This window comes from Pseudorca crassidens, chromosome 1 (genome assembly GCF_039906515.1).
Source record: "Pseudorca crassidens isolate mPseCra1 chromosome 1, mPseCra1.hap1, whole genome shotgun sequence".
Lineage (NCBI taxonomy): Eukaryota > Metazoa > Chordata > Mammalia > Artiodactyla > Delphinidae > Pseudorca > Pseudorca crassidens.
The window spans coordinates 29,341,072-29,361,126 of record NC_090296.1 but is presented as its reverse complement, the minus strand read 5'-3'; the positions used below and the strand labels follow the sequence as shown (position 1 = coordinate 29,361,126).

General features: G+C 48.5%; 2 protein-coding genes across 4 annotated transcripts in view; both read right to left on the bottom strand.

Moving 5' to 3' along the window:
- Positions 1-4,897: 4,897 nt before the first annotated feature.
- PNMA1 (PNMA family member 1) lies at positions 4,898-7,513 on the bottom strand. The gene has a single exon (XM_067730851.1). The coding sequence runs from the start codon at positions 6,741-6,743 to the stop codon at positions 5,691-5,693; it is 1,053 nt and encodes a 350-aa protein (XP_067586952.1). The 5' UTR covers positions 6,744-7,513; the 3' UTR covers positions 4,898-5,690.
- Positions 7,514-8,217: 704 nt separating this feature from the next.
- Positions 8,218-20,055, bottom strand: part of MIDEAS (mitotic deacetylase associated SANT domain protein) — a 66,941-nt gene continuing 55,103 nt past the window's right edge. For all 3 annotated transcript variants that reach the window (XM_067730826.1, XM_067730816.1, XM_067730835.1), the window contains exons 6-13: positions 19,442-19,584; positions 19,218-19,321; positions 18,671-18,746; positions 17,871-17,959; positions 15,265-15,414; positions 13,838-14,047; positions 12,136-12,332; positions 8,218-11,750 (exon numbers count right to left, since the gene is read on the bottom strand). In XM_067730826.1, coding sequence (XP_067586927.1) covers positions 11,573-11,750; positions 12,136-12,332; positions 13,838-14,047; positions 15,265-15,414; positions 17,871-17,959; positions 18,671-18,746; positions 19,218-19,321; positions 19,442-19,584 — 1,147 coding nt within the window. In that variant the 3' untranslated portion in view covers positions 8,218-11,572. The remainder of the gene's footprint in view (positions 11,751-12,135; positions 12,333-13,837; positions 14,048-15,264; positions 15,415-17,870; positions 17,960-18,670; positions 18,747-19,217; positions 19,322-19,441; positions 19,585-20,055) is intronic.

The following is a 20,055-nucleotide window of genomic DNA, read 5'->3' as shown; positions in this document are numbered from 1 at the left end:
GACAATCAGAAGTGTCTTCAGACATTGCCATCTATCCTCTGGGGCAGAAGGGTGGGAACATATTCGCCCCCGGTTAAGAACCAGTGCTTTGTAGCAACATTCCTTTTTCCAAGGTCCATTTATTTTCACTCTGTAGTCATATGCTACCTGAGTTGTTATTTGAGAGAAGGTGATGTATTTAATAATCGTGGATGGAAGGAAATGGTCACTGGTGTTTTCCTTGGTCATGCTTATTTTAATAATTTTCACATAACATTAGAAACTCAGGGCTGGAAGGTTCAACTTGTTTTTTAGCAGGGCCTCAGCTTTTATTGTTTAGCATTCTTATCTTAGGACAGTAATTATTAACCTACCTCTCTCCTACTATCAACAAAATCCAACTTTATGATAGATTTTGCTTTGTCTCTAAAGTTTAACATTTTAAGTGTACTTTAGAAAATGGATCATCCTTCTTAGGTGTTCATTCTTTAAGTATTCATTCATTGTCCAATAATGCACAAATTTTGTAGACTGTAGCAGTGCTTAAATACAGAAAAATATTGTATAAAATTTGGTAATCATATATGAAAGTAGCTGGTGTAGACACTGATTCTGCATGTGGACCGAAGACTATCTGGTCATGATAACTGGCCAGTAACTTGGTATGGTTACTGGATCTATTCCACAAATAGAGGTGGTATAAGACACATAAATGTGGTTCCTGTATAGAAAGAAATTTTGACTTGAATAGATGCTTCTTCTGATACCTCTTACCAGTGGTCTGAAGTGGAATAAAGAGGAGTACGAAATGAATCTTAACTGTTAACTTATTCTCAGAGTTGGTGATGTGTAAGTAGAGTCGAAGGTGGTTATCTATGTGGCCCAGAATCTTCCAGCTGGATTTTTCTTAGGACTAAATGGAAAAAAGTATAGGGCCTAGAGAGGTTGGATTAAATCATTAACTTTAAAAAATTGGGGGGGAAGTGTCAAAGCATCAATCATGAGTAGTCTGATTGTCTCTCTAACTGCAGTCTGATTGTCTGCTCACAAAGACCTTACATTGTTAAGTATTGGTAAAGGAGGAAGAAATAACTGCTAAACTGAAAGTTACCCTTTACCAGAAATTAATTTCTTTGGCACACATTTTCTTTATTTGGGCTGCTTAACGTGCCTGTAAATAATTAAATATAAAACAAGATTCAGTGTAGCAGAGTTGGTGCTTCTGACATAGCTAACTTGACCATATTCCTTAATCTTCATTTTAGCATGAGTGTTTTTAACTATAAAGTAAGTGCAATAAAAAAATTAAAGGTATTTTTTTAAAAAATCACTGAACTTTTAGAAATCCCTCATCTATATCTCTATTCCTGCCTTTTTATCAACCATTGACTTCAAAGAAAGAAAACTGAAAAACTAGACTGAGTCTTACCTTTTTCTAACTTAAGATAAATTTTCACTTGACACTTGGAGAAGTCATAACTGGATTCTAGTTAATTTCCCATATTGGGCAGGTTAGAAGGGAACCAGCCAACCAAATTATGATCTACCAAATTTAACCAGGGGGTGGGGGAGAGTAAGCTATTTTTCAGTAGATTTGCACTTTAAAATGAACTGGATGTTGGTGGAAAGTACTCTCAAAGGGAAGATGGGTAAATACCTAGCCTGCATGTGGATATTAGAGAATCAAACCTCATCCTTGCTCATTCTAAGCCCACCTGAGCAGTAGTTGTGTGTCAGCATAATCAGAGCCAGGATTTCCCTACTTCCTTACTTGGTGTCATCTTCCATGTCTGCTACATTAAGTCATCCCTCTGGGGGTATATCAAGAATTTCCTACTCAGAATAGAAACTTTGTGAGTTATCTTTCCTACATCTAGATTTTAAAAATTAATTTAGATGTTGGCTAGATTAAGTTGTGGCTAATGTTACAAGGGTGGGGAGTTCTTTGCTTGTTTGATCAGCAGGGTACCTGCCTCTGAGGTGCTGTTGCCTAGAGTGATCAATCCCATCAAAAGACTGGTGAGTTGGTAGCTGTAGAGAATATACATATGGCCAGCTTCTCCCAGGGTGTCAGTCATGATCACGAGCATCACTCCAGAATCTTTGGCTTCTAGAACCAACTCCATTCTGAAGAACATTTTAACATCTATTAATACGTCGGTAATAATCTTTTATATGCAGGAATTTTTGTAGCATGTCTTTATGACTAAACTTACTGTGTTAAATTATTTAGAAATGTTGAGTTTCTGAATGTTATTTTGTGAGATGTTTTAAAATAGTAATAAATTGTGTTATTTTATAAAAAAATTAATGTGTATCTTTTTTGGTTACATGTCCATTAGTTTTACCTAATATAGAGCGACTATGTGAACTTCCAATGATATTCAGTTCCGAAGAAACTCAGTGTTTGGATAACATATTCCACACAGCTTGTGTGTGTGAGAGAGAGAGAGGGAGAGAAAGAGAGAATTGGGGATTGACTCATTTCTTTATGCCAAAAATTTTTTTTTCAGTAGTTTACTACCAATGATGACCTCCTCTCTCAAGTTTGTAAGTCTTCCCCAGAAGTTCTCTGGGCACAATTTCAAATGACTAGGATCCTGGAAGGAGCACTTCCAGAGACAGCAAGTTACTACTGCACTTGGTTATTCCTAGTCCTCTCCTGACTTCCAGAAGTGTACAAGGTTAAGGTTGGCTGATGATAGGCCCTTGATTTGTGGTCTGGAATGACCTGACATTGGCTAGCCCTTTTTTGATACACAAGAAACAGGAAGAACCCAGCAATAAATCGCAGTAATATTACACATTTTCCCAGCATATATTCTGTGCTGTTATCAGTCAAATGTAATTTTGGTCACAGAATGGGAATATAGTGCAGTTTCTACTTCTTTATTCCACAATTCTTTGGTTGTGAGGATGTTTCTTGCTGCTCTCCTCCTTTAAAAGGCAGAAAGATTTTAATTTGTGCCTATTAAGAGAAAACCTTAGGCTTCCCTGGTGGCACAGTGGTTGAGAATCCGCCTGCCAGTGCAAAGGACACGGGTTCGAGCCCTGGTCCGGGAAGATCCCACATGCCACAGAGCAACTAAGCCCGTGTGCCACAACTGCTGAGCCTGCGCTCTAGAGTCCACGAGCCACAGCTACTGAAGCCTGCTTGCATAGAGCCCATGCTTTGCAACAAGAGAAGCCGCTGCAATGAGAAGCCTGCGCACCACAACGAAGAGTAGCCCCCGCTCGCCGCAACTAGAGAAAAAGCCAGCGCGCAGCAACGAAGACCCAATGCAGCCAAAAATAAAAATAATTTAAAAAAAGAGAAAACCTTAATTCAGAGCATAAATAGCACGTTATTTTTAGTTAATTGTTTCCTAGAACAAAGGGTGAACATCTAGAATTCTGACTTTTTTTTTCTGCCATATATATTACATTAAATATATGTATGTATATGTAGATATATACAATTATTATATATAATAAAAGGATCCTAAGTGATGACCTTCCCTTCTAAAATGCAATCAACTCTGCAGCCATAAAAAGATGGCATATCCCTATGTACAGGTAAAGTATGCCCATAACATACTGGGTGAAAGAAGTGAAGAACCTATTATTTCTTTTTGTTGTAAATGTAGTGTGTGTGTGTGTGTGTGTGTGTGTGTGTGTGTGTGTGTTGGGAGGAGGGAGTATGTTTATGATGGAGTGTTGGGGAGAAGGTAGGAGTGTGTGTGAAGACAGGACTGAGAGGTATGGAGAGTGTGTATGGAGCGCCATGCCTGTGGGAATGGAGGAGGAAGTTATGAGTGGGGAGGAGGGGCAACGGGGACATTTGTCGGGGGAAGTGAAGATTTGCGTGTCTGTCGTGGGGTCCAAGATGTGGAGATGTGTTGAGAAGTGTGAGAGGGAGTCACAGACATAAGTGAGGACATGAATAATTGTACAGAAAAATCTTAGGACATATACCAATATCAGCCTTCATAAATAAAATGTTTTACCTTGTGATTGTTATGCAGGCCAGCTATAAATTTAAAGCCTTATTACTAGGGGAAAACCCCACTGAATTCTTATGTTCATTTAATCACTTCTGGATTTACTAGAATTTCAAAAGATGGACATCTTCAGTCACTGAATCTCTGCAACCAAACATGTCTTTAAACCGTATTTCCCTTTTTATATCCTCTTGATATAAATGGCTGCTGCAATACTGAAGCATTAATTTTATACAGGTATGATGAGTTATTCCTGCAGTGAAACATTTTTAGCTGAAAAAAGATTTAAAAGGGGAACAAAAGCATTACTAGATAACCTCCTAAACCATTTCAGGATTTTCTAACATCTAATAGTAAGTTAACATTTACTTGTGTCTATTTTGCCTTCAAACATTTGTCTTGTAGAAAACATGCAAAAATTGAATATATTAAAAAGTATTGCTGGGGCTTCCCTGGTGGCACAGTGGTTAGGAATCCGCCTGCCAATGCAGGGGACACGGGTTCGAGCCCTGGTCTGGTAAGATCCCACATGCCGTGGAGCAACTAAGCCCGTGTGCCACAACTACTGAGCCCGCACTCTAGAGCCCGCAAGCCACAACTACTGAAGCCGGCGCGCCTAGAGCCCGTGCTCCACAACAAGAGAAGCCATCGCAATGAGAAGCCTGTGCACCGCAACGAAGAGTAGCCCCCGCTCGCCACAAGAGAAAGCCCGCGTGCAGCAACGAAGACCCAACGCAGCCAAAAATAAATTAATTAATTTAAAAAAAAGTATTGCAATTTAAAGTTACATACTATGATATAAAGCTTAAAGTAAAACAACCGAGGTTTGGGGTTTTTTTTTTTCCAGTGACATGGGTAAGTCTTCCTAAGAAAAGAAAATATAATAGAGCTTAAGTACACTGAAAGTTTTTTATATATGTCAGAAAAACAAGACAATAGAATTTTTAAAATATTTTTTATTAATATACATGTATTTGATAACTTCGAACTTAGAACACTTAGAATCAGCATGAACAAGGTAAACTACACTTCAATGACAAAGATTTGAAATGGGGGAACAGATACTGTAACTGGTTCACATTAACCTCCCCTTGCAATCTGTATCTGTATCTTGTCCAGTGAAAACGATTTACACAGCTCTACAAGTGCAGTATTTTTCTAACAACCCATTTTGTAGTCTCGGAACACTTTACAGTTAAACTGATTTAGATGTTTAAAGATGAAAAATAAGAAATTTGCACTCTAAATTTAAATATCTAATTCACATTTCTTTACGTTAATGTAAATCAGGAACAATTTACAGTAAACACAAAAACTATTCACGATAGTAGTAACAACAGTTCACATTTTTACTGAACACTTCTTGTGTTAGCCAGGCCCTGCACTAAACATCTGAACATGCAATATCACATTTAATTACCTCGACGGTAAGTGTCACGAGTTCACGTTTTCCACAACTGATGATGATGCAAGCTGATGACAGCTTGCACTGAGCACTCGTGTCCAGACCTTTCCCTGGCATCGTAGCTAGCATGACTCGTACCGCAGCAGCTCTGGTGCTTGTTTGCACGATTTTACTAATGTCACATGAATACGCAGGCCTGACTCCCCCCCCCCCAAAAAACATGGCTAAGTCTTTACTACTAGGAGACACACGTGTAAGACAGCACAGAGACAACGAACGAAAGCAGCTGTGATCTAGGTCTGCACTAAAGCCCCTTTTATGGGGACTCAGAGGGGCCCCTTCAGGCCTAACTGCAGGAGGACAGCCTCCGCCTCCTCCTCCTCAGCCTCCCCCTCGCGGATCTGCACCAGCAACTGGAAGAGGTTTGGGGCTGGCCCTTCCGCAACCGCGGTCAGCCACAGCCTCTGGAGGGCCCCGCTGTGGTTGGCCCCGGCAATGACCTGCTCCAGGCGGGCTTGATTCACGTTTTCTTTATCTATGGCCCCCTTCTCCACCACCTTCTGCAGCAGAGGCTCCAGACGAATGACATAAGCAGATAACTTTTCTCCCGGGTTCTGGTAAGTGTTCAGAAATCTGACCTGCGCATCCCTACAGCTCTCCACGCTCCCAAACGCTTGCTCAAGCGCCTTCAGGCATTCGGCGGTGGTAATCGCAGGGTTGCTGGTCTTGAGGATGCGTATGACATCAGCAGCAGGACCTCTAAGACTCTCCATCAACCGCCGCCTCTTTTCCACATCTGACACCTGCCACTCCTCTATGACCTCATTAGTGTGCTCCAGCCAGGGATCAAATGTCTCCTCTCCAGGCCCCAGGATGTCCCTCCCGGAGAAGAGTGTCAGCTTCCTGTACCATATGGACTCAACAAGAGGCGGAATAACATTATGCAAAATATAGTTTAGCATCTCTGCTGGCATATCTGGGATTGGGGCCGGAGTGGGGTTCTGAAACCCAAGGACACGGGCAACATCTTGCACGGTCCACCCCTCTCTTGCCAGGAAGAGGTGCAACCTTTCTAGAAATTCAGCATCGGAAGTCGGGTGCTTAAAGACCACTTTCCACACCCCTCCTTTACCGGGCATCTCCCTGGGGATCGCGGTGTAATCGACAGCACCAGTGAGCTCTAACAAGGCTGCTTTGGCATTCTCTTCCCTCCAGAACATTCTCCCAAGCACTCGATAGGGCACCTGGGGCATCGCAGCCTGGAGGGTCTCTTCGATTTCAGCCTCATCACAGTTCACTGGGATCCCCCAGACCAGCAGGGCTCTCTGGGAGTTCACATCCATCCCCCTACACCAGTCTTCCAACAGTGTCATCGCCATTTTGCCAACTATCAAGGGCCCCAATTTTACAAAATACGGGTTACTGTGGTTCCCTGTGCTCTAGGACTTAGGACAACAGCAGACAGTCCCCCGCAATATGCCCGAGGAGTCAAGCTTCACACCACCACGATTAACAAACGACACCAGAGTCCTGCTCTCGTCCTTCCGCTGCCCCCCAGTGTCAGTCCTCCGCGTTCTCGGAGCGAAGCCTGCGGGATGCTCAGTTACGCGGCCACCGCCATCTTGAGTCTCTGGTCGGGGTCTTCGGGCCGGGTCCTCCACCTGCAGGCAGGGTGTCGCGTCGCAGCTCAGAGGCGAGGAGTGAGGGCGGGCGGCGAAAGCGGGAGCCGCCGGGCTGTAGAGGCCGCCGGGGTGTAATCGCGGGGCGTAGTCTTCTGTTCTCAGCCCGGGCGCCAGGCACTCGCGGCTGCTTCCGGCGTCAAGCGGGCTTTCGCGGTCGGAGCTGGGCCTTCAGGCGCGCGAGAAGCCGCTTCTCTGCAGACGAGAACTGTGCCGCCCCCGGAGGAAGAGACTATCCCGAGGTCGCAGCGGCGGCAGCGGGGCCAGCCCGAGAGATGGTCCTTCGCTGGCGCAGGTGCCCGTCTGGGCTGCGAGGACAACCGGTCACCCAGAACACACGCGGCGGAGGCGCGGGTAGGATGCGGAAGCAGGGCTAGAAGCGGCGCAGACGAAGGCAGGCCACGGCGACTGCGCGCCCGAGCTGCTGCACGTGGAGACGGGATGGCGCAGCGCGACTTCCGGCTGGTCAGACCCGCAGCCAGCCGAGACGTTACGGCCGCAGTGGAAGGCGGGACCGGCCGGCAAGCGGCTTTCGCCCCGCCCCCGCGGCCGAGCCTGCGCGAGCGTAGCCACGGCAACGGCGGCCCAGAAGACTGGCGACCTGAGTGCTTCGGCCGCTCGCAGAGGCGAGCGATTGCCTTGGTGCCAGCAAGGGGCTCCGGGCATTAATTTCTCTGACGGCGCGTTTCCTTTTTCACATTTTCCAGATTTTTTTTTTTCTCACAAAGCACTGTATTTAAAAGACGATAATATAATACCGGAGTGGATTTAAGATGATATGCGTCCGTCAAGGAAGATTGTCTACTCACGTCGCTCGTTCAAGTCAATGCTGTATAAGAAAATACCCTATACCATCTGATCGCACTCCGCAACCTCCGCGAATTTCATCCGAATGAAACTAAAACGTTGGAAGTGTGCCGTGTGTTTGTGTGAGACACTGAGTTGAGACTTTTTCTTGTCTAAGATTTTGTAAGAAGATCTAGATCTATTTAGTAACCTTTGTAGCCAGGCTACATGTGTTATTTCCCTTGTCCTGGCATCACTGACAGTGAGCTGATAAAACAGAATCCTTACGGTTCAAAAACGTCAAGTAATCCCTTGCAAGCAAACCAAGGCCTATTTACGTCAATCCCAGATAGTGAAAATCTCCCCAGAAGGACACAGCATTCAACTCTGAATTTTTAAAACCTTATTTAATAAAAGGTTTAAAGATACAGAAGAACATTCAAAAGTAAATAAGTTACATAGGTACATTACAATCACATCAGCAAGATTTTCTTTAGTGTGTTAATTTTTTTTTATAAAAAGCACACAAAAAATAAAATCTTCAGTCTGGTCTATCACAACTGTACAGCAAAAGAGGTAATATTTATATATATGTACACTATTTTAATATGTAACAGTCTTTTTAAAAAAGGGTGCCACAGGCAGCAAACACACAAAAGGCAGTGTCTGATATTTTTCAAAATAAAAGGAATATACTTATTTATATGCTATTAAAATATTTGTACAATAATTACAGACTGTCAAGGCTATTCCTGTGCTCTGTCCCCTCCAACAAGGCCTTCGACTGAGAGACGAATGAAAAGGTGAAACAGCTGCAAACTGTGAGAGGCAAATATTAACACAGCAAAAATATGGGGAGGACATACAATTGTTTTATAAAAATATGCATACTTCCTATAAACCTAAGGAGTTAGGCTTGCCAGTCTGGTAATAAATACCGTCCCAGAATAGTGAGCCCCAGTAAAAACATACTTAAATAGCTGAGGCTTGAGTATGTGTTGTATTCCTCCTTCATCTTAACATCTGGCACATGAGAAGAGGTTAGGTCACTGAGGCAGTTAAATATAGGGGATCCCTTTAGACATAAGCAGCACACGACCTCTGTGCCAGGGGTGGAAGTGGGGTAGCAGAAGGGATGGGTGTGTACCTTAGTTGTGAGGGGGGCTGCTGAAGGCATGGAGGACAGTGCTTCAGCACTGTCTCCGTGGGTGGGTAAGAGACCTCAGAAACGGTCTAGAACACAGGCACTAGGTTAGTTTCATGCCCTTAGCTGAGTGTAGATGGAGGCTGAGAGATGGATATGTGAGATGGTGTGGGGAGGACATTATAAAGCTGAAGGTGTTTGTCATTTAACTTCTTAAAGCAAAGAGCTCTGAATATAAGAAAAAAGAAAAAACAAAGTAGCCTAATGGTTCACAGGGAGAAAGCACCATAAAGGATATACCTATGCCAGCTTCTATGGGCGCACCTACGTTACTGGCAGGTCACTTGCCACAATTGCATCTGCCCTCTAAACATTATACCTTTTACACTGCATTCTCGATACTAATCCATTCTGGAGCATAAACCCTTCTAAAATACGGTGTTGGGTGGGGTTAATACAGAGAGGTACCATCTTGATTTTCTCCACCTATATTCACCTGGTCTGGTCTCCGTGAGCTTAGAAGAGGAGAATCACTGTAGACGAAGGAGGTTTCTGTTACCACATGTCCAAAAAAGAAGCCTGAAACTAAATACGGTTTAAATAGAAAAAACCTCGGGAAACTTAAGTAGCACTTTGGGGCAAAGCTGTGAAGGCACTCATATTACATATGTGATTTAGAAGAGAGCCTAAATTTGCTACCCTCCTGTTTTTGGAGGGTATACCAGATTTTTGCAGTCTTGGGCCGTTGAGCTTGTAAAAGCCTATGGAAGAAACTAGCTGGGAAGTTAGAGGTCTAGGTAGCCATCAGAAGTTGAGGAGGGGGGAGAATTTTAATTCCCATAGCTGGGCTCATGTATAACCATATTAATGCATAAATGAATGCTAATACACACCTGATAGTGCATAGTTTAGAAACAAAACTCCCTCCCCACTCCCAGCTACCAATATGACGCCTTTAGGCTATCTCAGAAGAGTAGCAGAATGAATACTTTTTGGCTCCTTCCTAACGTGGATTCACTTAGAACTTCTTTTACACAACTAAAGTTGAACAGCAAGATCAGAAAAATAACTCAGCCCTCCTATGGGACTGGCAAGTGAAGGGGCCTCCAGAATCTTCCAGCCCTTCCACATCAGTGACTCCACACCAAATATGGCTTCTTCAAGCCAGAAACAAAACCAGAATCTGGCTTCCAGCCAATTCCCTCAAGCTACTTGAAAGTACAGCCAAAGAAGAGGTAGCAACAAGAACTGCCTTTGATCTCCCTTGATCCTGCTAGTCTCCGTGTGCCTTTGTGACATCTTCCACCTTTCCACCCTCTTTCAGTGCTACTATCATTCCTATTGGCAGAACGAGGGACTTTAGGGTCTTGGAAATGTGGGGGGGAGGGTGGTGCCAAGAAGGTGCCTTGTTTTGGGATAAATGCACTTGGGCCTCTGGAAAGGAGGAATCCCCTGGTCCCTGAGAGGATGTTAAAAATTAAATATTAAGAATAAATAAATAGCTCCCAAATGACACAAGTCAAGGAATGAAGGCTCCTGTCCCATCTGGCTAGGAGACCTCCCCCTCCCAGGGAAGGATCCAGAAATCTCCAGCATGCAGGACTGAGGGCTGAGCTGTGGATATCAGCACTAGACCAGGTGGGGTGGGGTTAGGTGGCAGCTGCCAAGGGCAGGACAGAGGCAGGCAAGAAACTTGCACCAAGGAGGAGCAGGCTGGGCCTAGGCTAAGCTCCCTTAGCAGCCTCCAGGGCCCAAAGGTATTTGGCAAAAAGGTGGGAAGCAGGAAAAGCCAAGGCTTATCAAAAGCTCCCTCAGGCCTAGCCCTGTAGCAGCCCTGCAGCTTCCTTCCTCTGCACAGTTTCCTTCCCTCCAGCAGGCTGAGAGCTTGCAAAGAACATTGGCTCCTTCCCCAGACATCTGAGAAAACTTTCCAGCCCCAGCAGGATGCTAGCGAGCAGCAAAGGGATAGGTACCAGTCCTGGTCTCTCTCCCTGCACCTGTTCTGGCAGCCTCCCTCCCACGGAGAACGTGGCCTCTCTGAGGACATCGTCACTGAAGCAGCATGGCCTGGACACTGCCGCAGAGAAGACAGCACAGATGCCAGGCTGAGCTCCCTCTCGGAGATGGCCACCACACTCCTTCCCACGGAGTCCCTCTTTCCGGGGCTTGGGGCAGGGCCTGTACAGGTCCCCTGGGGCGGGGGATTAATGCTGCCAAGGGGGCGTGCTTGTGCTTGTCTCTCCATGGTGACCTAAGGGAGCAAGGGAAACAAAGAGAGAGAGAAGCAACCTCGTGGCTTGGCGGCAGAGGTCCATGTGAGAGGCAGCGGCGGCAGCGCTGGAGCCCCTCCCCAGGGGCAGCCCCAGCAAGCAGGGACTCTCCCAGTCCCAGGAAAGCAGGAGGGAAACTTCCGACAGACCAAATGCAAGAGAACTGGATCCTGCAGCCCTTAACACTGCTCCTGGGCCCTGTATAAGTAAAAGAGCCGTTTATTTAATTGTATCCGTTTTGCAGAGACAAGTCCACGTGATCTCTCCCTCCGGAGGTTCCAGTGCTGGCAGAGCGTCTCAGGCTGGAGCAGGGCCCGGAGCCCCGGGCGTCAGCCCCTCTCGCCTGCGCTGCTCTCCTCCCTCAGGGCCGGCTGGTGGGGGGAGGCGGCCGCAGTGGCCGCAGCGGCCGCGGCCTCTTTCTCCTTCTGCCTCAGAGCGGCCGCCTTCTTCTCCTGCTCGGCGTGGCTCTTCATGTGAGCGCTGCGGCTCTTCACCTTGTAAAACACCCTGTAGCCGGGAAGGAGGGGCTCCAGTAAGAGGTCTGTCTCCACCCCTGGGACCTCCAGGCTAGAGCACCTGCGTGCGTGCGTGTATGTGTGTATGTGTGTGTGTGTGTGTCTGTTCTGGGGGCTCCCCGGCCCTTCTGGCTTGCTCCGCGCCACGTGGTCCAGCCCCACCCTCCAACAAGGGGACCGATGGGCTCCCAATTCAGTGCCATCATCCCTCTTCTAAAAGCCGCCAAGGGACGTCACCGGGGAAACCCTCTGAGCCAATCAGGAGACAGGGAGAAAGCTGTGACTCCTCCTACTTCTCCCCAGGAATCGACGTCTGCCCCTCCCCCAACCGCAGCCAACCTACCAGGTCCCAGTGGAGACTGGGTCTGCCTTCTTACCTGCCACATTTTTTACACGGAAAAGTGTTCTCCTGATTCTGGCTCTTATTAAATGGCTCTGGTTTTTTCTTCTTCTCCGAAAAAGGAAGTGCCCTACGTGACTTCCCTGGCCCCTCTCTTGGCTTCTCTGAGGCCTGGCCACCTGCAGATCCAGGGGCATTGGATTCGTGGCTTCGGAGGATGAGGATGTCATTGGCCTGGAGAGGGTCAAACAAAGGAGAGCTAAGAGATTTGGGGAAGAGAGGATCCCGAATTATGGAGTATCAGTGAACAGAGGGCTTTTAAAGATCATACACTCATTCCAAATGGTCCGCTAGCATCCTCTTGAATCTTTCCAGTGACAAGGCACTCACAGCTCTGTTTCCACAAACTGCTGGTACCGTAATTACGTGGGACAGCCCTAGCTGCTATAAGGACTTCCTGATGTATCTGACAGGGGTCTTGGTGTCTCTGTTAATGACGTGGGTTCACGTTTTCAGTCACTTAGTCTATTCATGACTTCATTCCATAAATGACCTTCAAATCTGTGTAACATGCCAGGTTACACACGGGATAGAGAGGTGACAGGAGCCCCTGCCATCAGAGAACTCACAGTCTGAAGGGACAGACATGCAGGCAGTTAGCTCCTGACAATATGAGCCACCATGGGAAACGCCAAGCAGGTGCCAGAGAGCACAGGACGCCTGGTGCAGACCTGGAGAGGTGCTGCTCAGGGTGTGCGAACCATGGACCTCGGGTTAGGGGAGCCCCAGATGGCCATTAGGAGTCACACACGTGTGCACTGGATCAAACCACACAGGAAAGCATTCATAAAAGTTCAGGAGAACTCAGTGGCGTGTGTACACTGAGCACAGCTATTGGAGGAGCACAGACAAGGCTCAGAAGGGAGCAAACAGCTGTGTGTCTACAGTTTGTGAGGGTTTTCCTGCAAGTTTAAGTGTACAACACAAATTAAACAAACAAAGACTCTCATAGTAGCTCCGTAGCAGACCCTACCCAGCCCTCTCTCTCTTGGGGGACCTCTTCCTGACAAGGAACAGCTCTGGCTGGTATGTCTTGCTTCTTGGCCTGTGATGTGGTGGACAGAACACTGCACTAGGAGGACCTGGGGTGGGACCTCAGGCAAGTCACTTAGCAACTCTGAACCCAGCTTCCTCCATCGGCATGGTGGGGCTAACACTTTATGGGGTTATCGCGAGGGATGAATGAGATAATGAACAGGAAAGCACTTCTTAGACAACATACGTGAGGGGCCGTTGTTGTTATTCCCATTGTCTCAGCTCAGTTTCAGAATTCTTGTCAGGGACACGGCTCTCTTAGGGGGAACCCTGTCTGAACTGTAAGTCAGGAATGCTTCCCCAGTGTCGCACACACCTGGGTTTTCACAAAGCCTTTCTCCTCTGTGACTCAGATACAGAAGCCGTATAGTGTAAAATTAATAGCGGATTCTGGAGTCAGGCTGCCTACTAGCTGTCTTATCTTGGACCTCAATTTCCCTCTCTGTCAAATGGGAATAATGACAGTACCTACTACATGGAGTTACAAGGATAAAATGAGTTAACAGCATAAACTATCTAGTGCTTTCCTGCCATGATGATGATCATCATCTTCATGTTCCTGCTCTGCCCTCCCTCCCACACCCCTAGGCCCAGCTCCAGCCGTCCTCCTGACCCTGGGCTCCCCCAGTGGAGGTCACACTTACCGACTCATTGGCCTGTAGTGTCTGCGTGGCTTTGACAGCCGCTGCCCGCCGGCTTCGCTCTCGCCCCTCTTCCTGCTCCGCCTTGTCCTGGGTCTCTGGCATCTCTTCCTCCTCCTTTCTGGTCTCCTTTACTTCCTTCTTAGGCTCTAGCCTCTCTTCACTTGGGGACTCTCTTCTGGGAGGAGGCACCCTGGGGAACTTCTGGGAAGTCTATGGAGGACAAGAGCAGGGCAGTGAGCCTACAGCTCAGTCATGCAGCCACATGCACCGAATCTGACCCGGCCAGGGGCTCACTAGGCCCTGCTAGTCCTGCTAGCCTGGCCTGGACCAGTGCGGCCTCCTGTGCTAGACTCTATACTCTCCCACCGCTAATCCACCGGTAAAATGAGAGAGAGCCTTGAGGCCTGGAAGCCCTCAGGATGAGACCAAGCACTTGAGATGGAGCTGGGGCAGGGAGGGAGCATGCCAGTCCCTCCCCACAGGCCACCTGTCCTCTTGGGTGTGTCCAAGAGACACATTCTAGGGCAGGGTGGTCTGGTGGAACCAGGCAGCAGCCTTGAGCTCCATTCTAAGCTATCTTTGTAACGTTTTCTGTATCTCTACCCCCTTCCCATCTGCAAGTGGGAACTAAATCACTCCCTGTCTTAGAGCAGCATGTCACCAAGTGTGGACTTGTGACCCCAAGATGATATTAGGTGGATACATGGACACAGAATTAAATAACATTCTCTTTTCACAAAATTGAATAACGTTCTCTTTTCACTTCTCTTTCAATCCTGATTATGTCAAGGACAAAGTCTCGAGTTGGTATTAATGTGTCTTTTATACTGTTCTAGACTTAACAAGGAGAGGTCAGGCCTCATCACAGAGCCTTGGCAGGTAATAGTATCTGGCTAGAATTTAATAACATTGTTTGGTTTTCATATATATTTATTTTTACCAGTACCTTCTATGGCCAGCAACACCGGTTTTCTATTTATGATTGTGATATAAAGCTTCCCTTGAGTAAAAAATGGGTTGATTTAAAGAAAAATATTAAAAGCACAAGTGGTGTATGGACATGACAAAAATAGTAATGGTGACATGTGGTAGGATGCAGATACAGCAGAATTCATAAAGGTGATACAAGAATGACTAAAGTTTAGGAAAGAGGGTTAGAGGTCTGCTACGAAGGGACAATAAGTCAATGCTGGTGCAAATACTGCGGGAAATTTCCCCCAACGTTCTGCATCAACACAATATATTATTACGATGACACTGGCAGATAGAGAGGGGAACCCAAAGGTCCAGAGCCAGTGTCCAGGACATCAGCTCCCTGGGGCTGTCAGGGACACTGCCTTCCTCTCTCTGCTCTCCAGGGAGTCCTGGAGAGCTTGGCCTCAGGCTCCCACCTCAGCCTAAGCAGCTGAGGCAGGGAAGGGAGTCACCTTAATATCCACTTCAACCTCTTCCTGGGCCGACTTTTCATCACTTGTATCCACATCCCCGAAGGTTAGCGTCCCATTGCGGCCAATCTTCACCTGCTTCTTGTAGGTGTAGTAGAACTCCACACACTGGGCCACTGTCTTGGTTTGGATCTGGTATGAAGCCAAAACTGAGGTCAGAGTTCCTGGTTCAGCTCACCTGCCTGGGGGCACTCCAGCCTTTCTCATCCCTGCATGCCCCTCCGTTAACCTTAGCAAACACTAAACCCAATAAACCCAAGAAATACAAGCATGTCTCCAACACCTGCTCTGCACAAACCACTGACCAATTCAACACTTCAGCACTATTTTTTTTTAAAAAGCTAAAAAGGACAACATGGGGCCATTGGGGAAATTTGAATACGGATCATGTATTAGAGAGCATTATTGTGTCCGTTTAAATTTCTTGGGTGTGATAATGGTACTTTGGTTTTGTAGGAGAATATCTTTGTTTTAGGAAATATTTAGGTCAAATGTCATGATGTCTGTAACTTTTAATGATTGGTTAAAACAGAATACCTGTGTGTGAGTTTATTTACGGACGCAGAGAGAGAGCAAATGTGGCAAATGTTAACAACTGGTAAATCTGAGAGGTATATGGGTGTTCATTATACTATTCTTTCCATTTTTCTGTAAGCTTGAGATTTTTCAAAATGAAAAGTTAAAGGGGAAAAAGCCTGGGCACCACCCACATTCAAAGCCAGACTAGACCTGGCAACACAGCCTCTCTACATCAATCGGAGCAAACAGTTTCATTCCTCTTGAGGGAGCAGTGAGGACAGAGAATTGTCAACTGCCCTATGTTGGGGAGGAACTCAGGGGAGACTAACACGTAAGCCCTGGAAAGCCTGAAGAGGAAGCAGGAGGCTAAGTCTTGTTCTAACTCTACCACTAAATGGCTGTGTGGCCTTAGGCAAGGCTCTTGGTGTGAAAGTAGTGAGTGGGATGAGACCAGATGATCCCCAAGGGCCTCCCAAGCTCTGAAACCCTAGCCCTCCTGTTTCACAAATCCATTTGGCCACTGGGTTTGGTTTCTGGACTACCTCCCCCCTACCCCCAACCTGTTTTCTCTGACTCTCCCCCATCTCCCCAGACTCCCAGACTGCTCAGCCAGCTGCTGGGCTGCACTGGGAACAGGGGTGTCCTGTCCACAGAGCCCAAGGGGTCAGTGAGGGCCCTCTGTGCATGAGCAGGAAGCAGACATGACTCATCTCCCACTAACGGTCAAGTCACAAATTTATTAACTAGATCCTGTTTACACTTTTATTATCAATTCCCTCTGATCATCTGTTAGCCTGACTCATGGTCTGCTCTTTTCATTAAGGCATTAGGGGCACCTCAGTGAGCTTCACAAGGCATGTACTTCCTGGCAATATTGCCCAATCAGGGAGCCCAGCAAACGACTGTCCTCACAACAGGGCCCTTGTAGGAGAATCTGTCAGCACTTGGTCCAGGCCCCAGGGCGTTCCTGGTACAACCTACAATCCCAGGAGGAAAGAACACATTCTCGGAAGCACTCTTCCCTCAGCTGTCGACACAGCTCACTCGCGCCATAGCCCAGGCTTTGTGAGACAGGGCTGGTGGGAAGATGCAAGTCCTTGGATTAGCATATCACTCTCCCAGAAGAACACAGGGGCAAGACAAGAGAATCTAGGAAAACTAGGCCCAGGCTTCCGCTACTCTGTCAGCTGAGTTACTGGAAGGAAGCCCCGGGCCTGACAGGAAGTGGGCAGAAGCCCCCTAGGTCAGTTATAGTCACTTGCTAGCTCTCGGTCCCCTCATCTCGGGGTGACTTCTCCTCCCACTAATTGTGGCCTTTGAAGTATTCCAGCCCCTTAGGATGGCTCACCTCTGTTTGCAGCCCCCCTTCTCTTCCTGTTCTCCCTTAGGCAAGTCACTATTTATTTGGTGCCACTGGGTCTGGTGCCCACTCAGGCCCCGCTCTGGACTGAGACTTCAGAGTATGGCCACCCTACCCTAAGGTGAGGGAAGGGGCTTAGAACCAAGGGGGAAAAGGCCTGATCATTTCCATTCTTGTTTTGTTTAGAAAAAAATGTCTCTGGGGACTTCCCTGGTGGCGCAGTGGTTAAGAATCCGCCTGCCAATGCAGGGGACATGGGTTCAAGCCCTGGTCCGGGAAGATCCCACATGCCGCGGAACAGCTAAACCCGTGCGCCACAACTACTGAGCCTGCGCTCTAGAGCCCGCGAGCCACAGCTCCTGAGTCCACATGCCACAACTACTGAAGCCCGCGTGCCTAGAGCTCGTGCTCCGCAACAAGAGAGGCCACCGCAATAAGAAGCCTGCACACCGCAACTAAAAAAAGCCTGTGTGCAGCAACGAAGACCCAGTGCAGCCAAAAATAAATAAATAAATTAAAAAAAAAAAAGAAAGAAAGAAAGAAAGAAAAAGAAAAAATGTCTCTGAAGCTACTTAGTGGCATTGACCTAACTGCTTTGTAAGAGGTCTTGGTAAGCAATTGCAGGGCCCCCCCACTGGCAGAGGGAGCCCCCAAATCATGCAGGCAGCTCCTGCCCCTCTCTTGCCCCCAAAACGGAGCCCCAGCTCACCAGCTTCTGCACCAAGAAGAAATCCTTCTTGTAGATGGCAATGCCCTTGTTGAACAGCTTCCTCTCAGCCATCTTCCACTGGTCGGAGCCTGCAGGGCAAAGAGGAAGCCAGGGTAGTGAGGGGGTGGGACTGTGAGCACTGCAGGGGCAATTCTGACCAGCAGAAAAGTGTGAGGTCATCTAGCCGCTGTCTCTGCAGGCATTCAGAGCTGGCTCCACATCCTGCTTCTGCCACCTACTAGCCATGTTGCTTAGCCTCTGAGCCTCACTTTCCCCACTTGTGAAATGGGAACTAGTAATAGAAGCCACCTCACCAGCTGTGGTACAGACTCAGTGAGACAATGCATGTGGAGCCCTTGGTGATATACCTGGCGCAGACGGGATGCACCACTCGACAGGGGTCGATACCAGGGACTGCTATGATTATGCCACTTGGTCAATGTCCCTCTTAAAGCACAGTCCCCAGAATGGGACATGGCACTCCAGGGGTCCTCTAAGTTCCAGCACCTGATGCCAATTTGGATGGCACTCCCTGGGCTCCTGCCCATTATACCCACACCCTGGGCTCTTCTACCCAGATGGGCTCCCACCTGCTTATGCCCTTCTCCCTTCCCTTGCAGGGCACAGGAAGCCCCTTGAGAGCCACCCCAGCTCTGGTGTCAGTCCCCTCACACTGGATCTTGGCTTATCTGCCCCCCACCTCTCCACCCCCGCTCCACCCTGGGCTGTGACTCAGCACTGAACTGAGCCCCACTGATGCTGGAGACCCCTCGAGGCCCAGGCCCACCCTGCCAGCCCACCTGTGTAGTGATAAGTTGCCAACGGGTGGTTGTGGAGCCGCAGCGGCTTCTTCAGTAGCAGCTTATTCAGCGTTTCCTAAAAGGGAAGTGAAGAAAAGGTCAAGGCCCTGGCCGGGGTCTTGGTGGGCAAAATTCGGACCTCTGAGTAGGGTGGGCACCCACTCTTGGCCCTCTTAACTGTGGAGGGGCAAGAGGTCTGGCAGGATGGCAAGGGCATGGGGGTTGGGTCGCTCAGGGCCTCTTAAAAGAGGAAACACATGGTCCCCAAGGCAGGCAGCCACAGATAGAGAAGGCCCTCAGTGACAGCCCCGTCCGAGGGTGGGGACCCACTACCCAGGATCAGAGACTGGGGTGGACCTTGCACAGCAAAGTCTGTAGTTTGGAACCAGGGCTCCCTCAGGCCGACCCCCTACCATCCCCAACTTGGTCAGACCTTCCTGCCTGCCTCAAATCAGCTCGCCGACAGGCCTAGCTCATGGACAGCACACACACGGATCCCTGCCACCCTCCCCAAGGGGCCCTCCCTCCACCAGGGGCAGTGTCTCACCAGGATGTCTCCCCTGGACTCGTGCAGACAGTGCAGGGCCAGCTCCTGGTTGGTGCCAGCTCCAGGGAAAATGCTGGAGCAGGCAGCTGTCAGCAGGTCTTCCACTGGGGAGGGAGGAGAGAAAGGCACTTTTAGGGCTGGGCTGGGCAGGGCTGCATGGGGCGGAGCCTAGCCCACCCACTGCCCAACAGCCAGCCTTTGCCTGCTGGCTCGTGACCTCTCACCTTGCCTCTGCTTCTCCTGGCTGCTCTCTAAGTCCTCCCATGGCTGCCACACCAAGTCGGCCTTGTGGGAGTCTGCGGCTGCCAGGGCGCGGTCCCTCATCGAGGGTATTTCTGCTTGGAACCGGGAGCCCACGTTGATCCGTCTGCAGGGGCGGAAAGGGCAGGGAGTGAGGCTTCACCATGTGGGGATGGGGAACCCTACTTCCTCCCTGAGGATGGAGAAGATGCGGGGGTAGCTGGCAGAGGCTGAGCGCGGCAAGGCTTCAGCTGGGTGTAAGGGAACCTGGCTTCTAAGAGGACAGCCTGGCAAGTGGCACCTGGTGCTGTCAGAAAGGCAAGGCCCAGAGGTTGGAAAGGGGAGAAGAAGCTCCAGGTTTACAGACAGGGAAAGACTCTTGGACTGCCCTTCTAATTCTCCTCAGAGGCAAATTCAAACTGAGCTGGTCCTTTCCTTCCCTGTGACTTCCACACAGAAGCTGGGGTGGGGATCAGTGAAGCCCAGGGCTAAGTGCAGAAGCCCAGAGAGGTCTGCTCAGCCCCCAGCCCACAGAAGCCTCCTCTTCCTCGTAGGGCCCACCTGCATGCACCGGACTCCAGCTGGCCACCCTCACCCC